This window comes from Chrysoperla carnea, chromosome 1 (genome assembly GCF_905475395.1).
Source record: "Chrysoperla carnea chromosome 1, inChrCarn1.1, whole genome shotgun sequence".
Taxonomy (NCBI): domain Eukaryota; kingdom Metazoa; phylum Arthropoda; class Insecta; order Neuroptera; family Chrysopidae; genus Chrysoperla; species Chrysoperla carnea.
Genome location: NC_058337.1, coordinates 28014053 through 28039764, shown reverse-complemented (window position 1 = coordinate 28039764; position 25712 = coordinate 28014053). Strand labels below are relative to the sequence as shown.

At 28.8% G+C, this 25712-nt stretch overlaps 1 protein-coding gene across 1 annotated transcript in view; it reads right to left on the bottom strand.

Moving 5' to 3' along the window:
• Positions 1 to 6696: 6696 nt before the first annotated feature.
• LOC123301266 (ras-responsive element-binding protein 1) overlaps positions 6697 to 25712 on the bottom strand; it is a 36907-nt gene continuing 17891 nt past the window's right edge. Inside the window, exons 2-4 of the mRNA XM_044884004.1 lie at positions 22984 to 23251; positions 8944 to 13021; positions 6697 to 8518 (exon numbers count right to left, since the gene is read on the bottom strand). Coding sequence (XP_044739939.1) covers positions 7087 to 8518; positions 8944 to 13021; positions 22984 to 23098 — 5625 coding nt within the window. The 5' untranslated portion in view covers positions 23099 to 23251 and the 3' untranslated portion in view covers positions 6697 to 7086. The remainder of the gene's footprint in view (positions 8519 to 8943; positions 13022 to 22983; positions 23252 to 25712) is intronic.

Sequence of the window (25712 nt, the reverse complement as noted above, 5' to 3'; positions counted from 1 at the left end):
CAAATGACGCTTTCTTTGAGCGATCACTGTCAACGTACCCGATAAATTTAAATTTAATTTCCACGAATTTTTGAGTGTGTCGAACGTTGTATGTAACTTAATGCTTCGATTTTTGCGACTGTTAATCATCTTCTAATTGAATAAACACAATAAGAAGGTGTTCATAAATTTTCCGAATTTTTAGGGCACCTTGAAAAAGAGAAAGAAATATTCGAGTTTCCCAAAAGCAAATTCTACTTTATTATGATGGATTATCGTTAATAATTATTAATTAATGATATTAATTATTAATGGTAATTATTCCATAAAATTATGGTAATGATACCATAAAACGCCTATTTTAATATCAAACACACAGATGTCTCTACAACTCGCCGATATACAAGAAATAATATAATAATGGTCATTCAGTTGTTTTTGTAACATTCTATAAACGACTGACAGATGTCACTAATAAGAAAAAAACAACAATATACAAATATTAAAGCATTATTCATTGAAAATTTAAATTTATTTCCAATAATAAGATCTTCTATAAGTATTAAAAAGATTACAAATTTTCTAATAACTATCGCGTTGAAAAACCGGACGAGTTAAGCACATAATGAATTAAAGGTACCTATTTTGGTATTTTCTTTTACACCGGTATTTTTATTCGCTTTAACCGTTCCGAATTTTTAATTTTATGATTTAATTGTCGATCTTTTTATTAAGATGCTTAAGTAGTATTATATCCTTAAGAGGGGGCAAGCTGGGCAACCGCCCGGAGAGGCAAATACTTAAAATATGATATACAGTAATCTTGATAATCGCGACGCAATTAAACCACGGTTGTTCCGAAAACTGGGATTATATGGAAAAATTCATTATAATTTATAAATAAAATAAAACACTGAAAAAACAGCATTCGAATCTATGTATTTAAGCGAAACTGTATATATAATACACATACCCTGTATACAGGATTGATATGATCAAATTAACTTTTTGAATAATTTAATTCTGAGTTCGGAGAAAAAAATTGAATTTAGTAGATCATTATGATACAAATTGAGGAAACTAAAATCCAACATTTTTTGATGGTCGGAAGGGGCCCAAAAAAAATGGTAAAGTGGCCTAATCCGGTCTTTCGCGTCAGACACCGTCGGATTGAGTTAAAAATAAAAAAGTGTTCAATAAGCTTACGCGCCGTAAAAAGGCGAAAAGAATGAGCTGCGAATGAACCCGATTGGTCCATCGATGTCCCCACAAATTGCAAAAAACCATCGATTTTGCTCGAAATTTCAAAACTTCATAGCTCTTGTTGTTTTAAAGATTCAAAGCTGAGATTTAAATGAATTGTAGCTTTTGTACCCATGAAGTATCACACACAATTTCAGCAAGATCGAATGTATACTTTTTGCAAACCGCAGCTGAATGCAAAAAACAGGACTTTTGTAAAATGGCCCTAAAAAAGTTGTGGTGCGGTAACGCGCTATTTTTTTTACGCGATCATATGCTTCAATAGTTAAAGTAATACCTACTAAAGTGTCAACCTCTCATCTTAAGTAAAAGTTAATAAAATATTAATTTTAAATTACTATTATTTTAAATTATAACATTAAAAATAGGATGGGAGTAATGGGAGCAATTATTAAGACTATAATGTCACATAACTTCTGTCTCTTAATAATTGCTCTCATTACTCCCATCCTATTTTTAATGTTATAATTTAAAATAATAGTAATTTAAAATTAATATTTTATTAACTTTTACTTAAGATGAGAGGTTGACACTTTAGTAGGTATTACTTTAACTATTGAAGCATATGATCGCGTAAAAAAAATAGCGCGTTACCGCACCACAACTTTTTTAGGGCCATTTTACAAAAGTCCTGTTTTTTGCATTCAGCTGCGGTTTGCAAAAAGTATACATTCGATCTTGCTGAAATTGTGTGTGATACTTCATGGGTACAAAAGCTACAATTCATTTAAATCTCAGCTTTGAATCTTTAAAACAACAAGAGCTATGAAGTTTTGAAATTTCGAGCAAAATCGATGGTTTTTTGCAATTTGTGGGGACATCGATGGACCAATCGGGTTCATTCGCAGCTCATTCTTTTCGCCTTTTTACGGCGCCTAAGCTTATTGAACACTTTTTTATTTTTAACTCAATCCGACGGTGTCTGACGCGAAAGACCGGATTAGGCCACTTTACCATTTTTTTTGGGCCCCTTCCGACCATCAAAAAATGTTGGATTTTAGTTTCCTCAATTTGTATCATAATGATCTACTAAATTCAATTTTTTTCTCCGAACTCAGAATTATCTAAACATTGACGCCATTTTTTTTTTATTTGATCACACTAGATGCTTTTTTAGTTGACATATGCTTGAATTTCAAAAAATAACTTATATCGATAAAAATACTTCAAGCGAAAAATGTTGGGTGTGTATGCGCACATCTTACGCAGCCGTTAAACGTGATCTAGGTTTTCAAGCTCACTTTACTCCATAACTGGCAATCGATGGATGCAGATTAAAAAATACCATTTTTTTATTGAAACATTTTTGCGCAAACCGTACAGTTTAAGCAAAAACGGACTGAAAAGTTTTATACAAAATTGTTTTTTCCTATCAGAATTGTTATTTCGTATAATTTTATCTGCGAAATCTAAGCACTCTTCGAAAAAAATTTTCCAATAAATCCAATAAAAATGGTTCCCTATAAAAACCATTTTAATTAAATTGAATGAACAAGTGCACAAAAACTATATTTTTGCTATCAATTTCTGTCTAAACTATTCGGTTAACGAAAAAATATTTAAAATATTTCAAACAAAAAAATGTTTGCGTGTTTATAAAGAACAACATTCGAATTTAAAGCGGTTATCTAATTTTAATTAGTTATGAATCAGAGTGAGTTTTTAATTGAATGTGAAGCATTTTCTTCGATTAAACTATTGATCTAGTTTCAAGTATATGAGACAAGCCTGTATATGTTATGAGTGTAAAGGGCGGCAAATATTATTTTTCCCGGTGCGGCTTAATAGCTAGATCGGTCCCTGGTTCTATGTACCCAAGATCCAATTAACCTATGTTGGTCATTTACAACATAAACTCACTTTTACGCCCTGACCACTCTATAAAAAGTAACCGTATTGACAGACAAACGGAAATGAACTTATTAGGTGATTTTATGGACACTTATACCCAAATTCGGTTCGTATCATCAATATTTCTAAGCATTACAAACTTGGGACTTAAATTAGTATACCTTGATACATATTTCATACATACAGGGTATAATAATAATAACTTTGCATGGTAAGAATAAGAACGGAAAAGCATAAGTATTGTTTACCTGAATTTTATAGAAAAAATACTATAAAATAAATTATTTTTACTGCAAATTTTCCAGTGAAAAATACTGAATAATTTTTTTAATGTAAAGCGATGAATCTTCTTCATTTAAAGATTAGATCCTTGTGAGAAGTTATACTATTACAATTGACCATGAACTCAATCAGGATCCGCTTGCCTACTGATTTACTAAGGTATAATTCTGTTGGTGGTCGACCCGACGAATACATATGTAAGGGTAATAATAATAGTTCCTATAAATATTCAATCCTCAAACAATTGAACCGTTCAAGAGTGAAAATCATTTCTACTCTCTTATACTAAGTTTCTACGGAATCAATATCTATTTTACTCATGAGTTATCCAAGAGTTAAACTAAGCCGAAGATTAAATCCCTAACCCTGCTGCAAATTGAGCTAGAGATTTGAAAATCTGATTGCATATTGAGTTGCTGTCAAGGAAGTGATTTTTGGGAACATATAATTCTCAGCCACCTTCTTCTACATCAATCTTTTTTGCCACCCACTTCTCTTCTATATCGAAATATCAAGTATTTCAGTAATTTTTTATCTTGGTCACTCTGTACTATCTACAACACATTTGCATTTCTCGTACTCCAAAACTGATATATAAAATTTTTTCCTGAAAAATATCAAAAGGAATTTTTTGTAATAAAAAAAATTCAATATTGCTACAATTTTATTTATTCAATATTCAGTGCAAAAATGTTACAAATGTGGGGGTATGTAATTATGTATGTATTAATAATAAACTATAAGATAAAATCTTAAATGGTAAATTTTAAATTATAATTATAATGATAAATTTATTATAATATGGTAAATTTGAATGTGATTTTTTTAAAGTACATACAAAAAACGCACACACACTCAATAATTAATTAATTATATAATAATATAGAACTAGTTGTTTTCTTTTACTAAAATTACAACCTTTTGAAATTTTCAAACGACAAAATTACTAGAATTCACAACTAAAATGTTGTTCTTATTCTTTGAGCGAAACTAAAATGGCATACGATTAATTATTTATAACTATTAAAAATAAATTCGAACAAACAAATTAATATTCATAACTTTTTTTTTTTAAATAATATACAAAAATTTTCTGACTAGAACATTTTTTTAACTTGAGTTTTAAAGCTTATTTAAAACAGTTATAAAAATTATTTCGTACCATTTAAGAAAAATAAATTTCGAATATTTGAGAAGATTATATTATAATATTATTTCACACACAGTCAACACTGACAAATCTATTACACGAGTGCAGTGAAAAGTTGTGCAGATAAGCAAAACAAATTCTCAAATGAAAAATTTTGAAATGGAAGAAAAGCAGAAACATCAAATATTTTTTTCGAACAATTATTTTCTATAATTTTTTTTTGAAAATAGTACAATTGGATTTTGTTTGATTTGGTTTTTATGTTCTAAATATCTATTTTATTATTTAAAAGAATATTTAGAATCCACTACGTTTTTTAAGTCACTCATGGAATGCTCTTTTTTTGATTTTTTTTACTAATTGTAATAAGTGCACTTGCGCGTTCAAAAGGCAATATTGTGAATTTTTTCTCAAAAAACTTTATGTACAAACATAATTTTAATTATGATTGAACATAATAATCAAAACATTTAATAAAACAAAAACAATTTTCTTTGGTTTTTCTTCTTTGGTCGTGTTCAGAAGATTTTTGATTAATCTATGAATCTTCATTTGATTGTTAAAAGAATTCATGGATTAAAAATTTAATTTATTCAAAATTCTTGCTGAATATGACCCTTAATAATATAAAAAAATTCTCTGCATTAGGCAAAAATAGTCACTTTTAAATAAAACAAAATAAATTCCTTGTACTTCATATAATATATATATATTAAGTTTTATAATAAATAAAAAAAGACAAATTCTACAAAAAAAAAAAATTCTTAAATAAATTTCATAGTCTTATCAAAAATTCTAACATATTTTTAAATCATAAATTCTTTCATAATATATTTTTTCCATTTTTTTGTTTCACACATCATGATATAAGAAACACAAACAATACCTTTTTAAAAAATGGCGGGATGATAAAAAATAATAATTAAATCTTATTCTGAATAATAATATAAATCAATAATTTTTTTGTTTTCTTTTAACAGAGATATTTACACAAAATGTATATAAAAAAAACTTAAACAATGGCATTAATTTAAAATTTTTGTTTCTTTTTTAAATCTATAATTCCTTAAATATTCTATAAGTACATGAAAATAATTTTTAATGAGGCCTCCACACAGAATATGTGTGTTCTCCCAAAATTACTTTACATGGCCGTGTGTAACTTTAAGACCACCTTTTTATTTTTTACATAAAATAGAAAAACAATTGAATAAAATTTTTTAAGTGATCCGTAGTCGTAGACGATCAACATGAAAGAGTGACGTAATTAATATCTATGAGTGACACTATTCAAATTGAGGTTAGATTGACAAATTGATAAGCAATATTCATAGAATTCGAATCATAATTCATGACTTCGAGAGTCACGTACACTGTTCCATTTATGTTTAATGAGTTTTTTCAGTACCTGCGCACTAAAAAACTGTACTATTTCGAAAAAAAACAAGTTCAAATAAATTGTAAATTGTGTGATTAGAATGATAATATTGATCGCCTATGAGCCCCACTATAAACAATATATTGAATCTTTGATAAATTTATTTTTTACCAATTTAAATTTATCAAAAATTGAGCTTTTTTTATCTAAATAAGTCTTTATTTACAAATTCTAAATAAAAAAAATTACAAATCTTTGGAATGTAAGCTTATTTATACGCTACTTTTTGGATATATAGCTGTACTTTTTTCTTTCAAAATTACAATAATATATAAATATATTTATAACTTCTAGTAGTAAAGATAATATTATTACTAGTGTTAGCACTCATCCGAAATACCTAAGTACTTAAATTACATAATATTTATATATAAGAAAAACATTTTTTAAACTAAATGGAAATTTACAAAATCATAAAAAATAATATAGAAAATTTATTACTGTTTTAAAGAGGTTTATGTAACCTAGAACCTCTAAAATAATTATTTTTCTCCTATCTATTTATAATTATTAAATATATCATTCGATGACTAGACACAAAATATTTCGAATTTATACAATTTTTTCACGTATTTTTCGTTGATGAATATTATATAATTTATAATCTTAATTATTAAACATACATAAAAAGAACAAATTTTTCTCCAAACGAAAACTAACCAAATAAATTAACTACTAAACGCTCACAAAATAAATAAAATTTGTTTATACCTTTTAACTTATGATAGCGACATTTGATAATATTTTATATTGAGAAAATAAAATCAATTTTAAGTGATTGCAAAAACTCTTGTGAAATTTCACGCCAAAAACACACGTTATGGAATTTTAAAAAAAATAGTGAAAACTTTAAATTCTTTAGTGTCAGAAATGTAATTGACTAAATTTTACTCGAAATTATTTATTACTAAAAATATTTACGGTTTGGTTAACAACCGGCGTAGTTTTGCCCTTAAGTGGAAATGGCCTTATTTGTTTTTATTGATTTTCGATTGAATTATTTATTACATGTCCGATATAAAAGATTTTTTCTGATTCAAATGTATTTTTTGTTACCTATATGATATGAATGAGATCTTATTAAGTACGTCTAACAAGGCTTCCGTATACATTTTATTTAAAGTTAATCGATATTTTTATTTACTCCTAATAATTTAGCAGCATCATCGGCGGATGATACTAAAACTTGATCAATAATTGAGCGATCACGAATTTGTAATAAATTACTTAATAAATCACTACCACCACTTTCTGGCTCCTCAGCTGCAGCTGTTGATTTCACTAATAAATTATTATTATTATTTTCACTAGGTTTTTCTAAATCCGTTTCTTCACCAGCACTACTACTTTGAATATTATTATCATCGTTGTTATTCGTAGTCAAATTTGAAGGTGTCGTCTCAGCATCGCTATTGTTATTATTATTATTATTATTATGTTTTTTACGATGACGTAACATGGAATGCTTTAGCGTAAAACGTCGTCGGCATACATCACAGGAAAACGGACGCTCCCCAGTATGGGTACGCATATGACGACGTAAATCTTCTGCAGACCAAAAACGACGCATACAAAATGCACACATTACTTTACGATTAGCATAATCAGGGAATTTACCACGTAAATGAATTTGATCATCTTGTTCATCGCTATGATTTTCGATGCTGTGTTGATGTTGTTCGTGATGTATTTGAGATTGTTCTAGCGCACCTTTTGATAACAATAATTCGTATTCAGCGGTATGTTGATCTTTAATATGGTCCAAAGCCTCTTGACGTTCACCATATGAGCTGTCACATAAATGACATTTAAATGGTAAATCAGAATTTTGTGGCGTTGCTCCCGGATTATTATTTCCATTTGTTGTTGAATTTGTTATCAATGAATCGGTGTTATTGTTAATGTTTTGATCCCAATTATCATTTTTGTAAGTTTTTATCAACTTCTCAACGCGTGAGTATTCATCTTCTGAAGAATGACTATCATAAACACTACCTGACGTAACAGATGGTCGGTCTCCATCACCTTTGTTTGATGTAGGTGATGTTGATCCACTATGTTTACACGAAACATGCTTTTTTAGATTACTTAAGGTTGAAAATGTTGAGCTGGGACATGTTGAACATTTAAATGGGCGTTCGGGTACATTTCGCATCATGTAATTTGTTGTGGGAATCGCATTTGGAGTTGTTTGATCATTTGACGATTGTGTAGTCGTATTATTATTGTTATTATTATTATTATTATTTGATGCGGTTTGATTCACAACATTGCCATGTTTTCGTAATAAATGGCGGTCACAATTCGATTTTGTTGTAAATAATAGTGGACAGTGTGAGCATTTAAATGGTTTTTGCCCGGTGTGTGTTAGGATATGGCGGCGTAATGATGATGACCATGGGAATTTACGATGACAATATGGGCATATGACACGATTTGGTGCTAATGAGTATGCTGATTTTTTCTTAACTGGCATTTCATTTGATTGTTCGGTGTTGTTATTTTCTTTTATGTTGTTTGATGTATTCTTTGAATGTTGATGTTCTGATTCGGATCTGGAAAAATCAAAACAAAATTTTAGAAAATTTTTGGATAAAATTTAACAGAATACAATGAAATAATAATAGGTTTTAATTGAAATTAACTTACAAATATATGCGCAATGTCTTATTGCGCCTCTAATGAATGATACGACATCAATTAATATTAGGTTAAAAAAAAAATCTCATAAAAGGAAGAAAAACGAATGCATGCTAATTTATATCCCAAAATCATTAATAATGGCCTCCCTTCCCCTCTTTTTATTTCATTTTTTAATATCTGTCCTACGATACCAATTTCACTAGATCAAAGAAGAAGGGTTTCTTTTTTACCATTTAGCAACGGAACCCTAAAGAGGACAACAATTTTAAAATAATAGTTAATTTTATGAGTACATTAAGTAAAGAGACAAGACTAACTATATTTGATAAAATCTTACCTATTGCCATCACTGCCTGAAATATTTCCTTCACTAGTACTACCACTTGTAGCTAAAAATCCTTCTTCCTCTTCTTCGGAGGGTGTTTCAGTATCTTCTGTATCACGCCGAAAATATTCACGAAATGGTATTTGAGCAGCATTATCTAATAATTTTGATACAGGTACTAAATCTTCATTCCGAATAATTTCTTCACGTTTTTGTTCATCCATTATAGCTAAGCTTTCATTAAATTTTTTATTTGACTCTTGTTGTAATAATTTTTCTCGTATCATTTTTAACTTTTCTTCTAAATTTTTCTTTTGTTCATTTTGCTGTTGCTGTTGTGGCAAAATTGTTGGTAATAAATCAGATTTAATCACTAATGGCGAAGAAGTTTGATTGTTACGTTCAATTGTGGACGCACTTTGCTGTGAGATTTCTTCATCAATCACCAAAGCATCATTCTCTTCTTCATCATCATTTCCATGTGAATTCTCGTCTTTTACCACAACATTATTCGAAAAATTCTGTTGTTTCATTGACTGTTGTTTTAATTGTTGTGCTAAAATGGCGAATTTTACTTGATCGCTAATTAACAATGGTTGTTGTTTATTTAAATCGTTCAATGTTGGTAGAGAAAAATTTGGTGGGATCTCTTTTGGTACATTCGGTAAATTTGATAAATTTTTATGCAAATCAAAATTTTGTGCTTGTTGCTGTTGTTGAATGTTTGGTAAAATTTGTAAAGATGGTTTTCGACCAGGCACACCAGCTGACATATTGGATCTTTGACGCTGTGACCAAAATTGTGGATGTTGTTGTTTAATATGTCGTTCCATATTTGAGCGTAGCGTAAATCGAGCCGAACAATGTTCACATGAAAATGGACGTTCAGTACGATAACGTCTCTGTTTTTGTTTTGGCATTAAAACTCCATTTTTAATAACCATTTTCACCGAATTTGGTGTATGAGAAATAATATTTTCAGTCATTTTTGGTGTTGATTGTTGCTTCATTGGTGAACGCGAATTATTATCACTGTTAAATGGTTGATTTGTATCAATGGTCAACGGTGACTTTTCATCAGTATTTTGATCTTGTTTTTGCTGAAACGATTGCAATTTCTCGCTAGCTAATTGTTCCATAATTAAACCACCACCGCTCATTTGTAAGCCACGTAACTTTTCAAGAAATTCTTTTTGAAATCGTTCTTTCATCTCTTGAAAATCTTGTGGTGATGCAGTTGGTGTTAAAAATGGATGAGCTTGTAAGAAATATGGATTTATTCCGGGGAAATTTCCAAACTGTGGTGGTGTGGTTAATGATGGCACTGTTGGTGGTCGTGTATTCGCATTATAAAAATTAGAATAGAAATTTGGCGGAAACACTGAAGGAACTACTGTGTCTCGTTTCAGTAATTGTTGTGCTAGTAATAATTGTGTTTTTTCAAATATTGATGCCGGAGGAGGTGTTGCCGCCGCTGCCATTTGACTCATTGTTTTAATTGTTAAATCTTGTGGTTTTGCTTCGTCTTCGTCTAAACTATCATTATCATCATCTTCATGATTTTGAATTTCTGGCTCTGGTGTTACGTCTCGTTTCTTTTTACTTAAATCTAAAACATCCATACTTAAATCCATTGGTGCAGCTATTGGACGACTTTCTCGTACAAAATGTGACAATGGTGTTGACATCAAATGGTTTGAATGGTTTGAGTACGTATCTTCAGGCTCTGAATCTGAATGATCACTTTTGGCTGGTGTGTCCAATTCAAGTGGAATTTGCTTTAATTCGTTAACATCTTTCACTTGAATTTTGGGCATTGATACCATCGGTGGTGTATGGATCATACGATTATCGTCATTATTATTTGATAAATTTAGCACATTTGGTATCTTTGGTAAAATTCTGTGATCTTTTAATGCAGCCAAATTATTCCTCACAATTCCTGGTAAATTATCATCTTTCGGTAAAATCATATTTGGTAATTGTATTTTGGACATAACAGTACGGAAATCAGGTATTTGTAAAGGATTTGCAACAGTTGATGGAATTTTATCAACAGTTGGCGATGAGAAAATTAATGAACGCTTTGCTTCTGAGATTTGTGACAATTTTGATGCAATCAAATCATCGTTATTACGTCTTGGTGGAGTAAAACCTTTAATTGATCCTGACAAACTTTCATCATTTGTTGGATCCTCTGAAGGATGGTAAATTATAGCACGTTTCACTTCCTCACGTGTGACTTTACGATGACGATTACGTAAATGTCGCTCACAATTGGCTTTTGTAGTAAATGCATAATTACAGAGCGAACATTCATAAGGACGGTCGCCATTATGTGTTCGCATATGCCGTACCAAAGCAGCTTTATCAGTTGAGGAATGCGGGCACATATTGCAACGATATGGTCCATTTCCATTACCGGTTAAATGAGCACGGTTATGCCCTTTTAGTGCACGTAAATTTGGAAATACTGCCGAGCATAGTCGACATGGAAATTCACCCTTTTGTTTCATTTTACGAAATTCTGAAGCAAATTGATCTTGTTGTTCTTCTTCTTGATGATTTTCTTGAGATTGTTGATGACGCTGGTTTGAGTCCGGTGGTGTAATTTGCATCGATAACGGCAATTGAATCGGAGGAATACATTTAGGAGTTGTTAATTGTTGTAATAAACTTTGAGCACTTGTCACTGATATAATTGATTGAATATCAGCTAAATCTTTTGTAGAATCCATTGTTGGTAATGGAGATCTCGAAGGGTCGCGTGATAAGCATTCCTTTAAACGTATTTTTTGTACAAATGTTGGTGTTTGCTCTTGTGGTTGTTCAGCTTGCTGTTGTGATTTATCTTGTAACTTTAAACCATTAAAGAAATCTGAACGACGAATGTCTTCTTCAGAGCGTGGTTCGTCATTATTATCACTAGAATTTCCCGTCTTATAATAATCACTATTTAAGCAAGCGCGTTGATGTATTTCTAATGCACTTGCACATGGAAAACCATGTAAACATTTCGTACATTGAAAATTCAAATCATTTTCATTGCTTGCACGATGGAATGATTTTTCACATACTTCTTTTGCAATTATTGGAAATTTTTCACTTGAAAAATCAACAAATGTTAGATCTTTAAACCCAATAATACTATTTTTATTCTCATTGGAGGTATCATTATTGAGATGATGACTCATATAACGATGTAAATTTAACACTCGATGATTCTTAAAGATTAAATTACATTGATCGCATTTTATTTGATATTCGGGATGTGTATCCTCCAAGTGCGTTTCGAATACATTCAAAGATGCAAAATCTTCACGATTGCATACTGGACATTGAAATTTTTGTAATGCATTTATGGTGTTATTGTTAATTGTTTTTAACCGACGACGATGTGTCGCTGGCGGCATTGCATCATCCGAAGAATCCATACAATCAGCTTTACGTTTATTATAATTATTATTGTTAAACTCAAATCGACGTTTCATTCTTTGTGATTTTCGTGTTGATGAACCCGCACTTGTTGTAGAACTATCTGTGCTACCGTCAGATTCATATTCGGCATGAGATCGCATGTGTCGATGCATGTTACCATTTGTTGTAAATGTAATCGAACATATTTTACATCGAAATGGGCGTTCACCTCCATGTACAAGTAAATGTCGCTCTAAATTTGCACTAGTATTAAATTGTTTTTGACAGATTCGACATGTGTATTGTGTGGTTTCATCGGACCCACCACTTTTTGTGCTGCTGTTTTCATGTTCACGGATATGTGTTATGTAATCGGATTGATTATCAATACGTAAATCACATACCATACATGTAAATTTTGTAACTGACGAGTTTTGTTGAGAATCATGATGTGTATCTTGTTGTGATTGTTGATTTTCAATATCATCATTTTTGTCATTATCTTCGTCATCAGTTTGGTTTGCATTGACTGTAGTATTATTTTCCCTTTCTTCGGCTTCGTATTTGATGATTTTTTGTGGTGTTGTTGACTTAATTAATCGACGTTGTTGGTAACGTGTGGATATTTGGTATTCATCTTTGGTATCAATTGTAGTACGGTCCATGTTTATATCTGAAATTTAAATTATAAAAAAAATTAGATACATTGTGCTGAACAAATACAAGGTATTTAAAAATTGAAATGAAATATATCAAGGTATACTAAGTTTAGTTCAAAGTACTAAGTTTAGTTCAAAGTTTGTAACGCTTAAAAATATTGATGATATGAACAAAATTTTAGTATAAGTGTTCATAAAATCACCTAATATATCCATTTTCGGTTGTCTGTTAGTCTGTTTGTCAACATGATAACTAAAAAATGAAAAGAGATATCAAGCCGAAATTTTTAAACCGTGTTTAGGAGATAAAAAGTGAGATCGAGTAAACCGTTAGAGATAGATCCAAAGTTTAAATGCTTCTTATAAAAAATAAACATCTTTTTTTTAAACCCGTTATGGCGCAAATTATAAATTTATACGTTACATATATTATGTATGTGTTTGCTTATAGCATATCCACATATAATATATCCCTTAGGAAGTGAGAAGAAAGATAATCTTATTACTTTGTGTGTACCAGTGACTATCTTTCCTTACTTATATGACGTAAAAAACAAACGATTGCGTAATCAACACTGTCTATACAAAAACACTGTTTATACATGGTATTTCAATAATAAACTCAGTTAATTGTTTGTTTTCACTTGCTTGTTTATTAATTTTAGTTTTGTAATTAAAAACAATGTTTTGACAATTTTAAGAAAATTTTTGATATTTTTTGTCATTACTAGATAATTCCCCAGTAATTTTTTTGCGTATTTATTATTTACAACAAAACCCCGCATGCAACTAAAAATAAATTGCAAGCGAGAAAATTGAATTTGATGGCTGATGAATAATAAAATCATTTTTGATCTTATACAATTTTCTTAAATATCTGATATCCGCTGTCATCTGGATGATCAAAATCACAAGATTTAGAAGATTTGCAAGAAATAAAATCACATTTTTTAAATTTTTTCATAATATAAAGTTTTAAAAAAAAGTTACTGGGACGTTACTAAATACATTTCCAGTACGCGTACCTACATAAATTCACGCTTGCACTTTTTCTTTTCGAAACGATTATACACAAATTTAAATAAAAAATTGATTTTCATATCCTTTTCACTTAATTAGACTTGCGAGTGGATACAAGTGTCTCATGAAAGCTCACGTAAACACAGATACTCTGATTTTGAAATAGTGGAACTTTCTTTCCACAAGTTTTTATCTACGCCAATAAAGTGTTTTTCTTAATTTTTTTTAGCAAATGACGAAAAATGCCAAATTGGCACATGAATGACGTTATGTTATCTATATAAAATAAAATTTTTATAATAATTACAAAATAATAAATTTTTCTTAAAATAAAACATTCAAAAACCATCAGAACAAACAAAAAGATTATCTCCAGCATAATAAAAAATAATAATTTTTTTTGTTTTTTGGAACATCAATTTTGTAAAATGATTATATTTTAAATTATATGGTCATAAAACATTTACAGACATATTTCTTAAACAAAAAAAAAAAAAAAAAAAAAATTGCTTAATTTTTATATTTTTAAGTTTATTTAAATAAATTTTTAAATTGTCATCATATCCACACTAAACTAACTTTAAGGACAGGACACCACACCTAATAAAATTATTAACAATTATTGTTTTAGTGATCAGTACCGAAAGTGAAAAGGTAAAGAATTTATTAACATTTTTGTGACCAATTTGTGGAGAGAAATCTCAGTTAAGCAGAATCCTTATTGAAACTTTTTTAATATACTTATAATCCTTATAACTATTTTTTTTCGATGTTAAATTCTATTATAAGATTAAGTAAACATGGAAAATCGACCAAATCGCAGATGTTTCGAAAAAAATAAAACTAATTTTTCGATCAGTAAGCCACATGGAAACCTAACAAATTACCCTTCTGATATATTTTTCAGTCCCTATCAAGACAGTAGTGACAAAAAATGAAGAATCCTGACTGATGACTTACAATATCGTTTCTATATAACTGTGAAGCTCTTTTAGCATAAGCTTGTTTCATACTTGACTATTCTATTTATTTTCTATTATCAATTTTGTACTAGATTCTAGAAATCTTGTGTTAACCAATTAATTTTTTTTTTCTGTCCTAAATATTTTTATTTAAATTAATTAGTTTACCTTCAAAGATAATTTGAAAATTGATACGATAAACATGATATTTTTAACCTGCGTTTTCCACGGAATGAATGTTTTCCACAGTAACGTGTTGAAGAAGATAAGTCTAATTTTATCTTTTGAAATAAATGGATCACGCATTAGCAGTGCTGGTTAATCTTCATAAATAACTTGGGGCACGATTGTGTGTGGCCCCCCTTCTCATAAAAATTGTTCAGCGCCCCCTTGTGGCGCCCTTTTCGTTTGTCTTTTTCCTTTTCCCCGGGGTTCCTAAGCAATTGCCTAATTCGCTTAAAGAATAATCAGTCATCTCGTATTACTCTTAACGTACTGCGCCTTAGCTGTTAATTTGTGACAGTTGCATTATCGTTGGCGTATTTAAACGAGTGCTTAGTGAAGAATGGTAAATAAGTGTTTTTAATTCTTAGAAAGGCACATTAAGGCATTTATCCTAATAAAATGTCAGTGCATAACATTCTTTAGCAGGTTCGGATTTAGAACATTAGCCCGTAGACAGATGAAAAAAGGTAAAAATGTAGTTTCTACTCGAAATACCTCGGGGTTATCATTAATGCGCAGCTAAAGGGTATATGATAGAGGAGAAAGTCGCGTATAAGGCACGAATGCCATCTGGTATTTGTGTACAAGTTATTAATTTTTCGTTATCAATTAGTATTGACACATTCCTAATTCCAAATTAAATTTCAATTTAATAGGTTATTTCGCGCTTTTTACCTTGCCAGGAATGGGAGCCTTCTCCTCTATCTTATACTCTTTGTGCGCAGCGATTTTCATTGGATGGGCTCGAAAAACTACGAATGAATTAAAAAATTTAGAAATGGGGGACATGTGACACATAAAACAATTTTTAGAACTGCACAAAAAACAATTTAGAACTGCAAAAATTAGAAGATCTGGACAACTTACGTAGAACTGTACGCAAATTCTGATCAAAGCGGGACAGCTTAGTGAAGCAAAAGAAAACCGATAATTATATAATAGATTTATATAATACGACCTAAATGCCCTATTTCGGGGTATCGAACACTTCTTGTATTTTTTAATTTTCACGAAAAAAAAAAATCGTAAACAAAAATTAAAATGAAATTTAAGTCAACATAGTTTTTTTTTCATTGAGCAATCTCTCAATCATAAAATAAATTACAAAAATATGTTGTTTTTTTTGTTGTTAAAAGTGTGCGCACACGATTTGTAGGATTTATCTTGTTAAAGCCTTTATATTCTTTTATGGTACTTGAAAAGAATACCTTATAATATTGTGTGTGTACATACAGCTTACCATACTGATTAACATAGATACACCGACAATGAACTGAACAGAAAACATGATAAAAAAATGGTCATAAAATTGGATTAAATTCATATAAAAATGTAAAAAGACTTTATGTGACAACTTAAGATCATTTCATTGTGACCATTGTTTTCAATAATTGACTTGGGGATTTTCTTGAATCCGACTTGTTTTCGAATTTATTTTGTTTTGATTACCTATTACATTAAAAGTGATTCAGGGTCACCATAGTCATGTTTTTCTAAGGTAGGGTTTTTATTATGATTGTAAAGGAAAGTGGGTGAAGGGAAATTCCCAAAAACCTTCTAATGCTAGGTGTTATTTTAAGAAAATGCAAAATTTTACTGTCATTTCAAAAAGGTAAGAAAGTGGGAAATTTGTTTTATATAAAACTGTGAAAATAATTTCACTGCAAATACATTAATATTATAATCGAGTTCGCTTTAAACTTTTCTACAACTAAATAGCTTATTTTCTTATAATTAGAAAAAAACAAGGGCACTAATTATACTAAAATAGATCGAATGATTTAACATAATTAGTTAATATAGCAAGGATAATTAAAATACTGCGAATTATTATTAATGGCAAAGCATTAAAATTACGAATATTTCCATAAATACTACTCATTATAGTTATTTTTTAATAACTTTACTAATGGAATAAAAATTTTAATAAAAAATACTTTTTAAGAGACATTATATAAAATAATATAATGTAGTTAAAATTATTGTTATTTTTGAAGTCGGTGTCAGCCAAGGAAACAACTCTGACGGAACAGTTTGCTACATTAGCTTGGGTGACACTGGCTCCAAAAATAACAATAATTTTAACTACATTATACAATCGTTATAACTCGTATTAACTTTTTAGTGCATATAAATTTGTTTTGGAAAATTTTTTCTTTTGAAGTCGGTTTTCTTTGTGTTAAAAGTTTTTTTATTTTGTGATTTTTAGTGGATCTGAAGTACACTAACTAATTTGTCAATAAAAAAAGAATCATCGAAATCGGTTGGCGTGATATTGAGTTATTCGTCCTCTTGTCGTGCATACTTAACGTCCTCTTGACGTTGTCAAAACTGGACTAAAATGAAATGAGACCACACGGAAAGCACCAGCTTTCCAATACATAAAAAAACATCAAAATCGGTTCACCCAGTCCTCCTTTTTGTTTGAAGTCGGTAAAAACGGTTCACAAATATTTAATAAAATTTTCCTAGGTAACCACGTAAAAATATTAAAAATTCAAATCTCATTTAACAGATGTCATAACTATGGAAAAGATATTTTTAAAAACCAATATAGGTACTACATAAATATAAAAATTAATAAACTTACATTTTTGTAAAACAATATTTTCATATTTAATTTATGTTATATACAAAAACAAACACACAAATATACAAATTATCTTGCGTTTTTATTTATTTATTTTTTTGTCAAAACGTATTACAAATAAAAATATTTCAAAGAAATAAAATATTTTATTATTTAAGAGGAAATTTGACATCCGTTCTGGACCACAAAACAAAACATATACATCTTGTTATGGATTGTTGTTTCCCATGGAATCAAATTTTTAGTAACCGCAGTGTATTTCCTCAAAGTGTGAGTGTATTATAATTTTTTATTATTATGATTGAAGTATTCTTATAGCAAGAAGCAGTATTTACTACAAATAAATAAATATAATTTATTTTTTAATATTGTAAGAAAAAAGTCTTTAAAAAGACAATAACTTTTTTCCTGAAATAAGAACTAATGTCAATATTATTGGAATTTTTTTGTTATTAAGAATTATTTATTTTTTAATCCATTAAAACAGATTTGGTATTTAAAAAAAAGATTAAAAATTATTATTATTAAAATTGATCATACAATAAAACCTATCGATACAAAAATTATTAATCAATTCATATAACTAATTACGAATATTTGGAGTAAAAATAGGGGGCCACTAACTTGATACCCGCACGCTTCGCTAGACTTTAAAGTAAAAACCAACGCTTTATAACCTCCACTTCTATTGCTCTCACTTACCCCCCTTTCATGCCACTCGAAATATGGATCGGGATTGTTTTACATAGGTAAAATATATGTACGGATTTCAATTTTTTTTATACTTGAATGAAGGAGTAACAAACAAAGATCCTTATTTCTCATTTATAATATATAGGGATATCACAAACTGTACATTCAAATTTTGAACTTATTCCATTTTCAATTTAGACTTACAATAATGATATTGACAAAATTGTAGGGTTTCCACCACAAAATTCCGGGAAGTCGAGAGATGGTAAAATTAATCTATTACTGTTCGATATTGTCGATGTTTTATGATGAATAATATTTTTTATTGAACTATAATTTTTGTTGATATCGGGAGTCAGGAGGGACTCCACGATTTCGGTAGTCTCCCGATCAAATCTAGAGAAGTGGCAATCCTACAATAATTGAATGTGCCATAAAAAATCTGTTTAAAATTATTATTGTCAGTTAGCGAACAAAAAGGGATATTGGAAAATTTCAAATGACAAAATCATCTCCTGATGGCCTTTTTACGTCAAAATTTTCAGAAATTTCGAAGGTATAACTATTTGAAAATATAATATTGTGATGTTTAAATAAATCGGTTCATGAATCAGTGAATCCACTTATCTAAATCGACCAAGAAAAAAAAACCCACAAATCATACTAAATAGATAACGGATGTTCAATGACAGTAGTGGTTGAATTTGACCATATTTCAAAAGTAACATTCATAGCCTTGTAGTTAAATATTTCTGAAAAAATTGACATGCAATTCTTGGAAGTGTCAATAAACGATTCTACCACTGTATTCTTAGAAACTCCTATTTAATTAATGATTTAAAAGTTATTTACGATACTAGTGGGATAACAGTATTATTAACGTACACCTGCAAAATCATAACGAGTGCGTAGCATGAGTTGGACAATCGAATAAGTGCGTTATCCATCACACGTGTATCGTACAAAACTTTATCTACGCCTCTAACATGTGACAATAATCGATAATTATTATTTGAAATTTTTTTTGGCTTGTTGAGAAAAATAGAAAATTAAAAAAGTTACTATAGTAACTGAATCCATTACCCGTTCTAGTGCGGGAGTGAATTTATTATCACACTAGGTAATGAACTACTTTTCCCACGAATACTGAGTGTGAAAATTACTTCTTTTCTCACGGGTGTAGATAACAAAAATTACTATTTCACGGCTTGTATCTGATAGACAGTTAAAACGACCTTTCAAATTAATGTAAAAATATATATCTTGTCAGACACTGATAATTTTATGAGTCTCATGAACGAGCTGTGCTATGAACATACCTATTTTCATCGAGAGTGTATGTCAATGTATCAAGCGACTAACTTCAATGATTTAACTAAATATGGTGTGAAATATGTATTAATGAGATTTAACTGTATCAAATACAAATAAAAAAAATTTTCAAAGTAAGGAAATGGCCATCTATTATTAACAAATTTATTAATTGTTAGATATTAATTACTAATTTTACATGTATTATGGTATATTTATAAATCAATCATACAATGTAAAGTACTGAGAGCTGACGTCATTAATTGATTTGACAATAGTTTTATTATTATAAAATTTATCACATCATGAACAGATTATATTGAACATACCTAATCATTATATAGGTAATTATTATTATTTCGGGAAATAACAAAATTTTTATCAAAACATTTTATAAAAGTATAAGATAGAAAACCCGTTGAAAAATCATTTATGCTATTGTTTTGTATTTAACTTTTCCACATCATTTTAAGAAAGTAAATAATCCCGCCCAATTAGATTGGAAAATGGCTTTTTGTGAAATTTTTTCAAACCGCCGTCAAAATGTTCTCCGGAACGTTCTGATCAAAATCTCTCACAACCACAAAATTGTTTTACGAGTAGTTTTCGAGCTACGGGCGATTAAAGTCCGTAAATATTATATTTATAGTATATGTCCTACCTAATTGTGCAGAGTCCTTTGGTATCTATGAATGTATTTGTTGGTTAGAGAAATTAGAGTTTCGTTAGAGAAACCATATTAGCATATTGACCTACAGATTTAATTTACAAGAGAAGGGCGATAAAACTAAAAATACAATTTATTTTCTTAAGGTAGTTGTCGTGGTACAATATATATATATATAAATATTATGGAATATGCGCGCTGTAAAAGTATACGAGATTGTAGCTAAGTGATCCATAATATTTAAGCAAGCCTGTACTCGTGGAGACGTTTCACATACAATATTCATGTGTACGTATACAACATCAATCCTAATACTCTTTTGTCTGATTCGCTACTATGTACACTCGCTACTACTTCTTTCTGTCTGACTCGCTACTATGTATACTTGCTTATAAATTGTTGAACTTTAAACCATTTTTTAAATATAACTAGACGGTCAAAAATTTTTTGAAATTTTTTTTTAGAATGGAAACAAATCAATTAATAGATTGTTAGTTTTTGGAAAATATCTGACAGTTAGTTTGTTTTTTATAAATTAATAACTGCAAAAGTATAAAGAGTGTATACCATACATGTTAAATATCAAACTTTTAATTAAATTTATCTCGGGTTCTAGACGGTCAATCAGATTCAAATTTTAAGGATAATTGTAGAATCATGTCTTTAGTAAGTACACAAAAGGATGTTTTGAAAATTAATAAATCTTTTATACCATTGCATATACATACAGAATTAAGTATAATTAAGATCATGACGTATTGTCATCAATGTTTTTTTCTATCAGCCCAACACTCTTAGTCGTCATCGGACGCAGGATATTCAACACAACGATTCATAGAATTTTGGTCCTAATTATTATCTATCTTTATTGAATATGCGTCAATACAAAGGTGTTAGACAAAGATATCGATAATTAATTGGTACGTTGTACATACAGGTACATTATTAATCATAATAATATGATCGAACCAATTTTTATTTGGAAAGATATGAAAAAAAAAAAATAACAAAAATAAATCTTATCCCAAGAATTAGGTATTTCGTATTAGCAATACTTTAAAGGGAGTGGAAATTGATAAAGTTTTTTTTTTTATTATTAAATATTGACAAATTTACAGATATATTCATTTGTTTAAGTGGAACAAAGTTTACGCACTTTTTTGGGATTTTTTTTGACGTCATGATGTAAGTTAATGACTTTGTTATCTCTTCTCCTATTGGATCTAATGGATCTGAAGAGAACTCCTATATAGCAGTGTTAAAACCCAGCATTATAAAATCTGCGCCCAATGAACGAAACGAAATTAGTTTGTATATTTCCCAGCAAGTATTATGCACAACAATTAACATAGTTACTTATTTAAACACCCCGAACTTTCTATCTGATTTGAGTGAAAATATTTTTATGGTCAAACTAAAGGAAAGATTTTAGGTTCGTGCTAACACCTAAACTTATAATATCTTTACATTACACCCATGTAGAGTAAAAATATAGTAGAAAAGTTGAGTAGAAAGTGGAAATTTTAAAATTGAGATTAAATTCTTATTAGTAGAACAGAAAATTTTACAATATTGACACTTAATGTAAGTAGAATTTTTGAAAGGTAAAAAGCTATAACAATAATATAAGGGTATCTTTATCTAATGCTTACTACTTACAACAAGTTCTGTACACAATTACAATTACATTGTTCTAAATTTTTTAAGGAATTTATAGAACTGCGCATAAAAAATAGTTTAGAATTGCACAAATCGGAAGTAGAACTGCATAATTTTTGTAGAACTATTTAAAAAAAGTCAGAAAAAAACTATCAGTTATATATTTGGTCACTTTATAGACTAAATTTTGTGACAATACTTAATTTCACTACTTTTATTGACACAAATAATTGATAAGCTATCCTAGTCAATCATTTAAAATCGAAAATAATTTTTCATAATATTGCATTTCATTGTTAGATTAGAAAATTCAATCAATGATTAAAATATTATTTAGTACCTACTAAAAGATGACGTCACATATAATTCAATATGGCGGACTTTAGCTATCATTTATTATCAAAAGTTAAGGTCGAAAAAATGAGGGATGATTTTTTTCATATTAATTAATCTAAGGAGTGGTATAGTAGTAATATGGCGTCATGGAAAATTCAAAATAGGGCACGTTATGGCACTTGACAATATGAGATTAAAGCTATGGTAATTAAACAAAGTGTTAATTCATAATTGAAAGCTAAAACCCGACAAATAAAGAAGTTGTACAGTTACAGCAGATAGAAAGATGACGTCACGGGAAAATTCAATATGGCGGACGTTAGCCAACATGACATTTCAAAATATGATAAATATATTACAGCTATTGTAACAATATTAGCCGATTGTTCAAACCAGTTAAAAACTAAACGTGGTCGGATTTTTTCTTTTGAAATCGATAGTTTGTTCTTGTTTTATATAGATTAGAAAAAACACATAAAAACTAAGTTATAAAGATAAAATATGTGTACATACCTTGATTACTTGGCGGTGGCGATGAACCGGATGTTGGTAATATTGATGTATTTTCCGGTTGATTTTCCTTATTACTGATTGGTAATGGAACACTAACACCATACAAATCTTGCATTTTTTGTTTGATACAACCCCAAAAAAAATTATTTTATTATTTTTGTTGCGAGATGACGGCGGTATTTTTTTCCGTGTTTGATGATGACGAACAGTTTTTAAGTATTTATAACAACTGTTCGATCAAAATTAATGTGGATGATTTTTTTGTAATCTGTAGCAACAAAGAAAATAAAATAATTATTACACTTTTTAATATTTAATATTTTAAATATGTGCGTGTACAATTTTTAAATTCGCTGACATAATTATTGCATTTTGTATACTGCTGAGTTAGGGAAAGATGCTAGATTGACGTACCTGACACAACTGATTTTGTGAAGTCTAATCATATATTAAAGAGATGCGATAATTTTATCAATTTTATGATATTGGTAACAAAAAAAAATTTTTTTTATTTTATATTTTTGTATGACAAATTTATTTATTTATAAAATTTCTAAGAATATTGAACACAGAAATCATTTAGAGATAAAATTTTATTTTTTTTAAATATGTAATGTAACAACGGAGATAATGGATTTTTTTAAAGATATTTCGTATCTACCTTTTATTTTTTGATACTTAAAATTAAGAGTATTTTTTAAGTTGGATGTATTTATTACCTCTGTTGTTTGCGATTAATTAATTTAATCGAAGGGCAAAAATATTAATAAGATAAGATTTTTCATATCTATTTTTTTATTTGTTTGATTGATATCATTCAATAGGAATTCCATTCTCTGTTTTTAGAAATTTTAGGAAAACTACGTGTTTAATGCACGAAAAAGCCTGCAAATATCGTTTTGAGTAGGTACTTGAATGATAGATTAAGGTAGTATGCGCACAAAGGCAAGGTTGAAATTATTTGACCTTATTTTCATTCAACGTTGATGATGAATTTTTGTATAGCTTCATGAATGTAGACGAAAAATAAATAACAAATTTTTCGATAGCTGCCTTGGTTTTCGAAACATCGAAAGCTAAAAATCTCTACAAATTTTATTGTTACTTTTCGTCTAACATTGTCAAGTTATAACATAATTCACCATCAAAATTGGAAAAATATACTTTTTAAAATTTGTGTCACCACTACCGGGCTTATACATCCTTAATTAGTGGGGAACAACAGGTTCTTTTTGTTTTTAATAATTTATTAAGGTTTAAACTTTAATTTAATTACTTTTTTTAAATTTCAACCGACTAGGTTTGGAGAAATATATGAAAACATATCATCCATCTACTGTTCAAGCATAAAACCAATGTTAAATATGTCTTCTTTTGAAGTCATTTATTTAAATAATCGGACAACACCTTTCAAATTTTCAGAATTGATTAAGACTTAGTCCAACTTCATATTACAAAATCAAAAATTTATTTAAAAGTTTTCTAAGTGTTCGTACATCCTCAAATCCATAAAAGTAAATAAAATCGTAGCGAATTTCGTGGTTTTGGAAATATCATACAAAAACTACTGAAGATATCGAGATGTAATTTTTTTCTTTGAAGTAAATACAATGATTAATTTGCGCCGATTCAAACACAGTTGACCCGCGTGGTCAAAAGTTTTGCTCAAGCTACTTATTTTTTAAATATCCAATAGATTAAAAATAAACGATTGTAAAAGTAAGAAAAATCATAGTGTTGTCATTGCCTCAAATTAATCTATAGATACTCATTAAACTTAAACTGTCTCTATTTATTTAAGATACACCCTAAAAAAAATTTCGCTTAATATTAGGAAATTTATTTATAAAAAAAATGACGTACTTTAGAATTTGATTGCTAAATTATATTTAAAATAAGATAAAATGTATGACATGATATGGGTGGACTCATTAATAATAATTTATAATGATAATATTGAACAGATATAAAAATTTCTTATTTTAACAAAAAAATTATATAAATATTTTTATTTTTTTTATACCGACTTATATTTATAATTTCAATCGGAAAAAATAATTTATACAGGTATATAATTTTCTTAAATATCCTCCACCTTTTGTCCGCTGTATTTTCTAGTAGTTAACACAGAATGGTGAACGAATTGTAAAATGTTATTCAAGAGCATGAATAACAAGTATATGGCTAGTAAAAATTATATTATAAATTTTAGGTAATACGGGAAAAATGAAACTGTTCTGCTCTTTATCAAAAACGGTTCAATATTTAAAAAACAAAAGGTTCCAGACAAAATTTGTAGAAAATAAAGAAGAAAATTTTATTTTCTACAACTTATACAATTAAATTAATGTAAATACAATTGAAGGCAATCTAAACGAAATATTCCCAAAAAAATGATTTTTGCGACATTTGACCTTGAATATCTATTATTTTTTACTTAGATGAGTGGATTATAAACGCAGTAAATGCAACTACTCTCAGTTGGTAGACGTACTTCATTTTTTCTACCTATGAAATTCGAATCAATCTAATACGAAAAGAAATATCAAAAATACAGACGACTTGCGATCATAGAAGATATAAAAATATATGAATGAAATTTCAACAGGTTGGCTCTTTTATAGTAATTTTTTAATTTCTAACGAAGGTAATTTTTTTTTTTCAACTGATAAGAAAAGCATAGTTTTTCTTTAAAAAGTATGACGTGGACATATAATATAGGTATATCA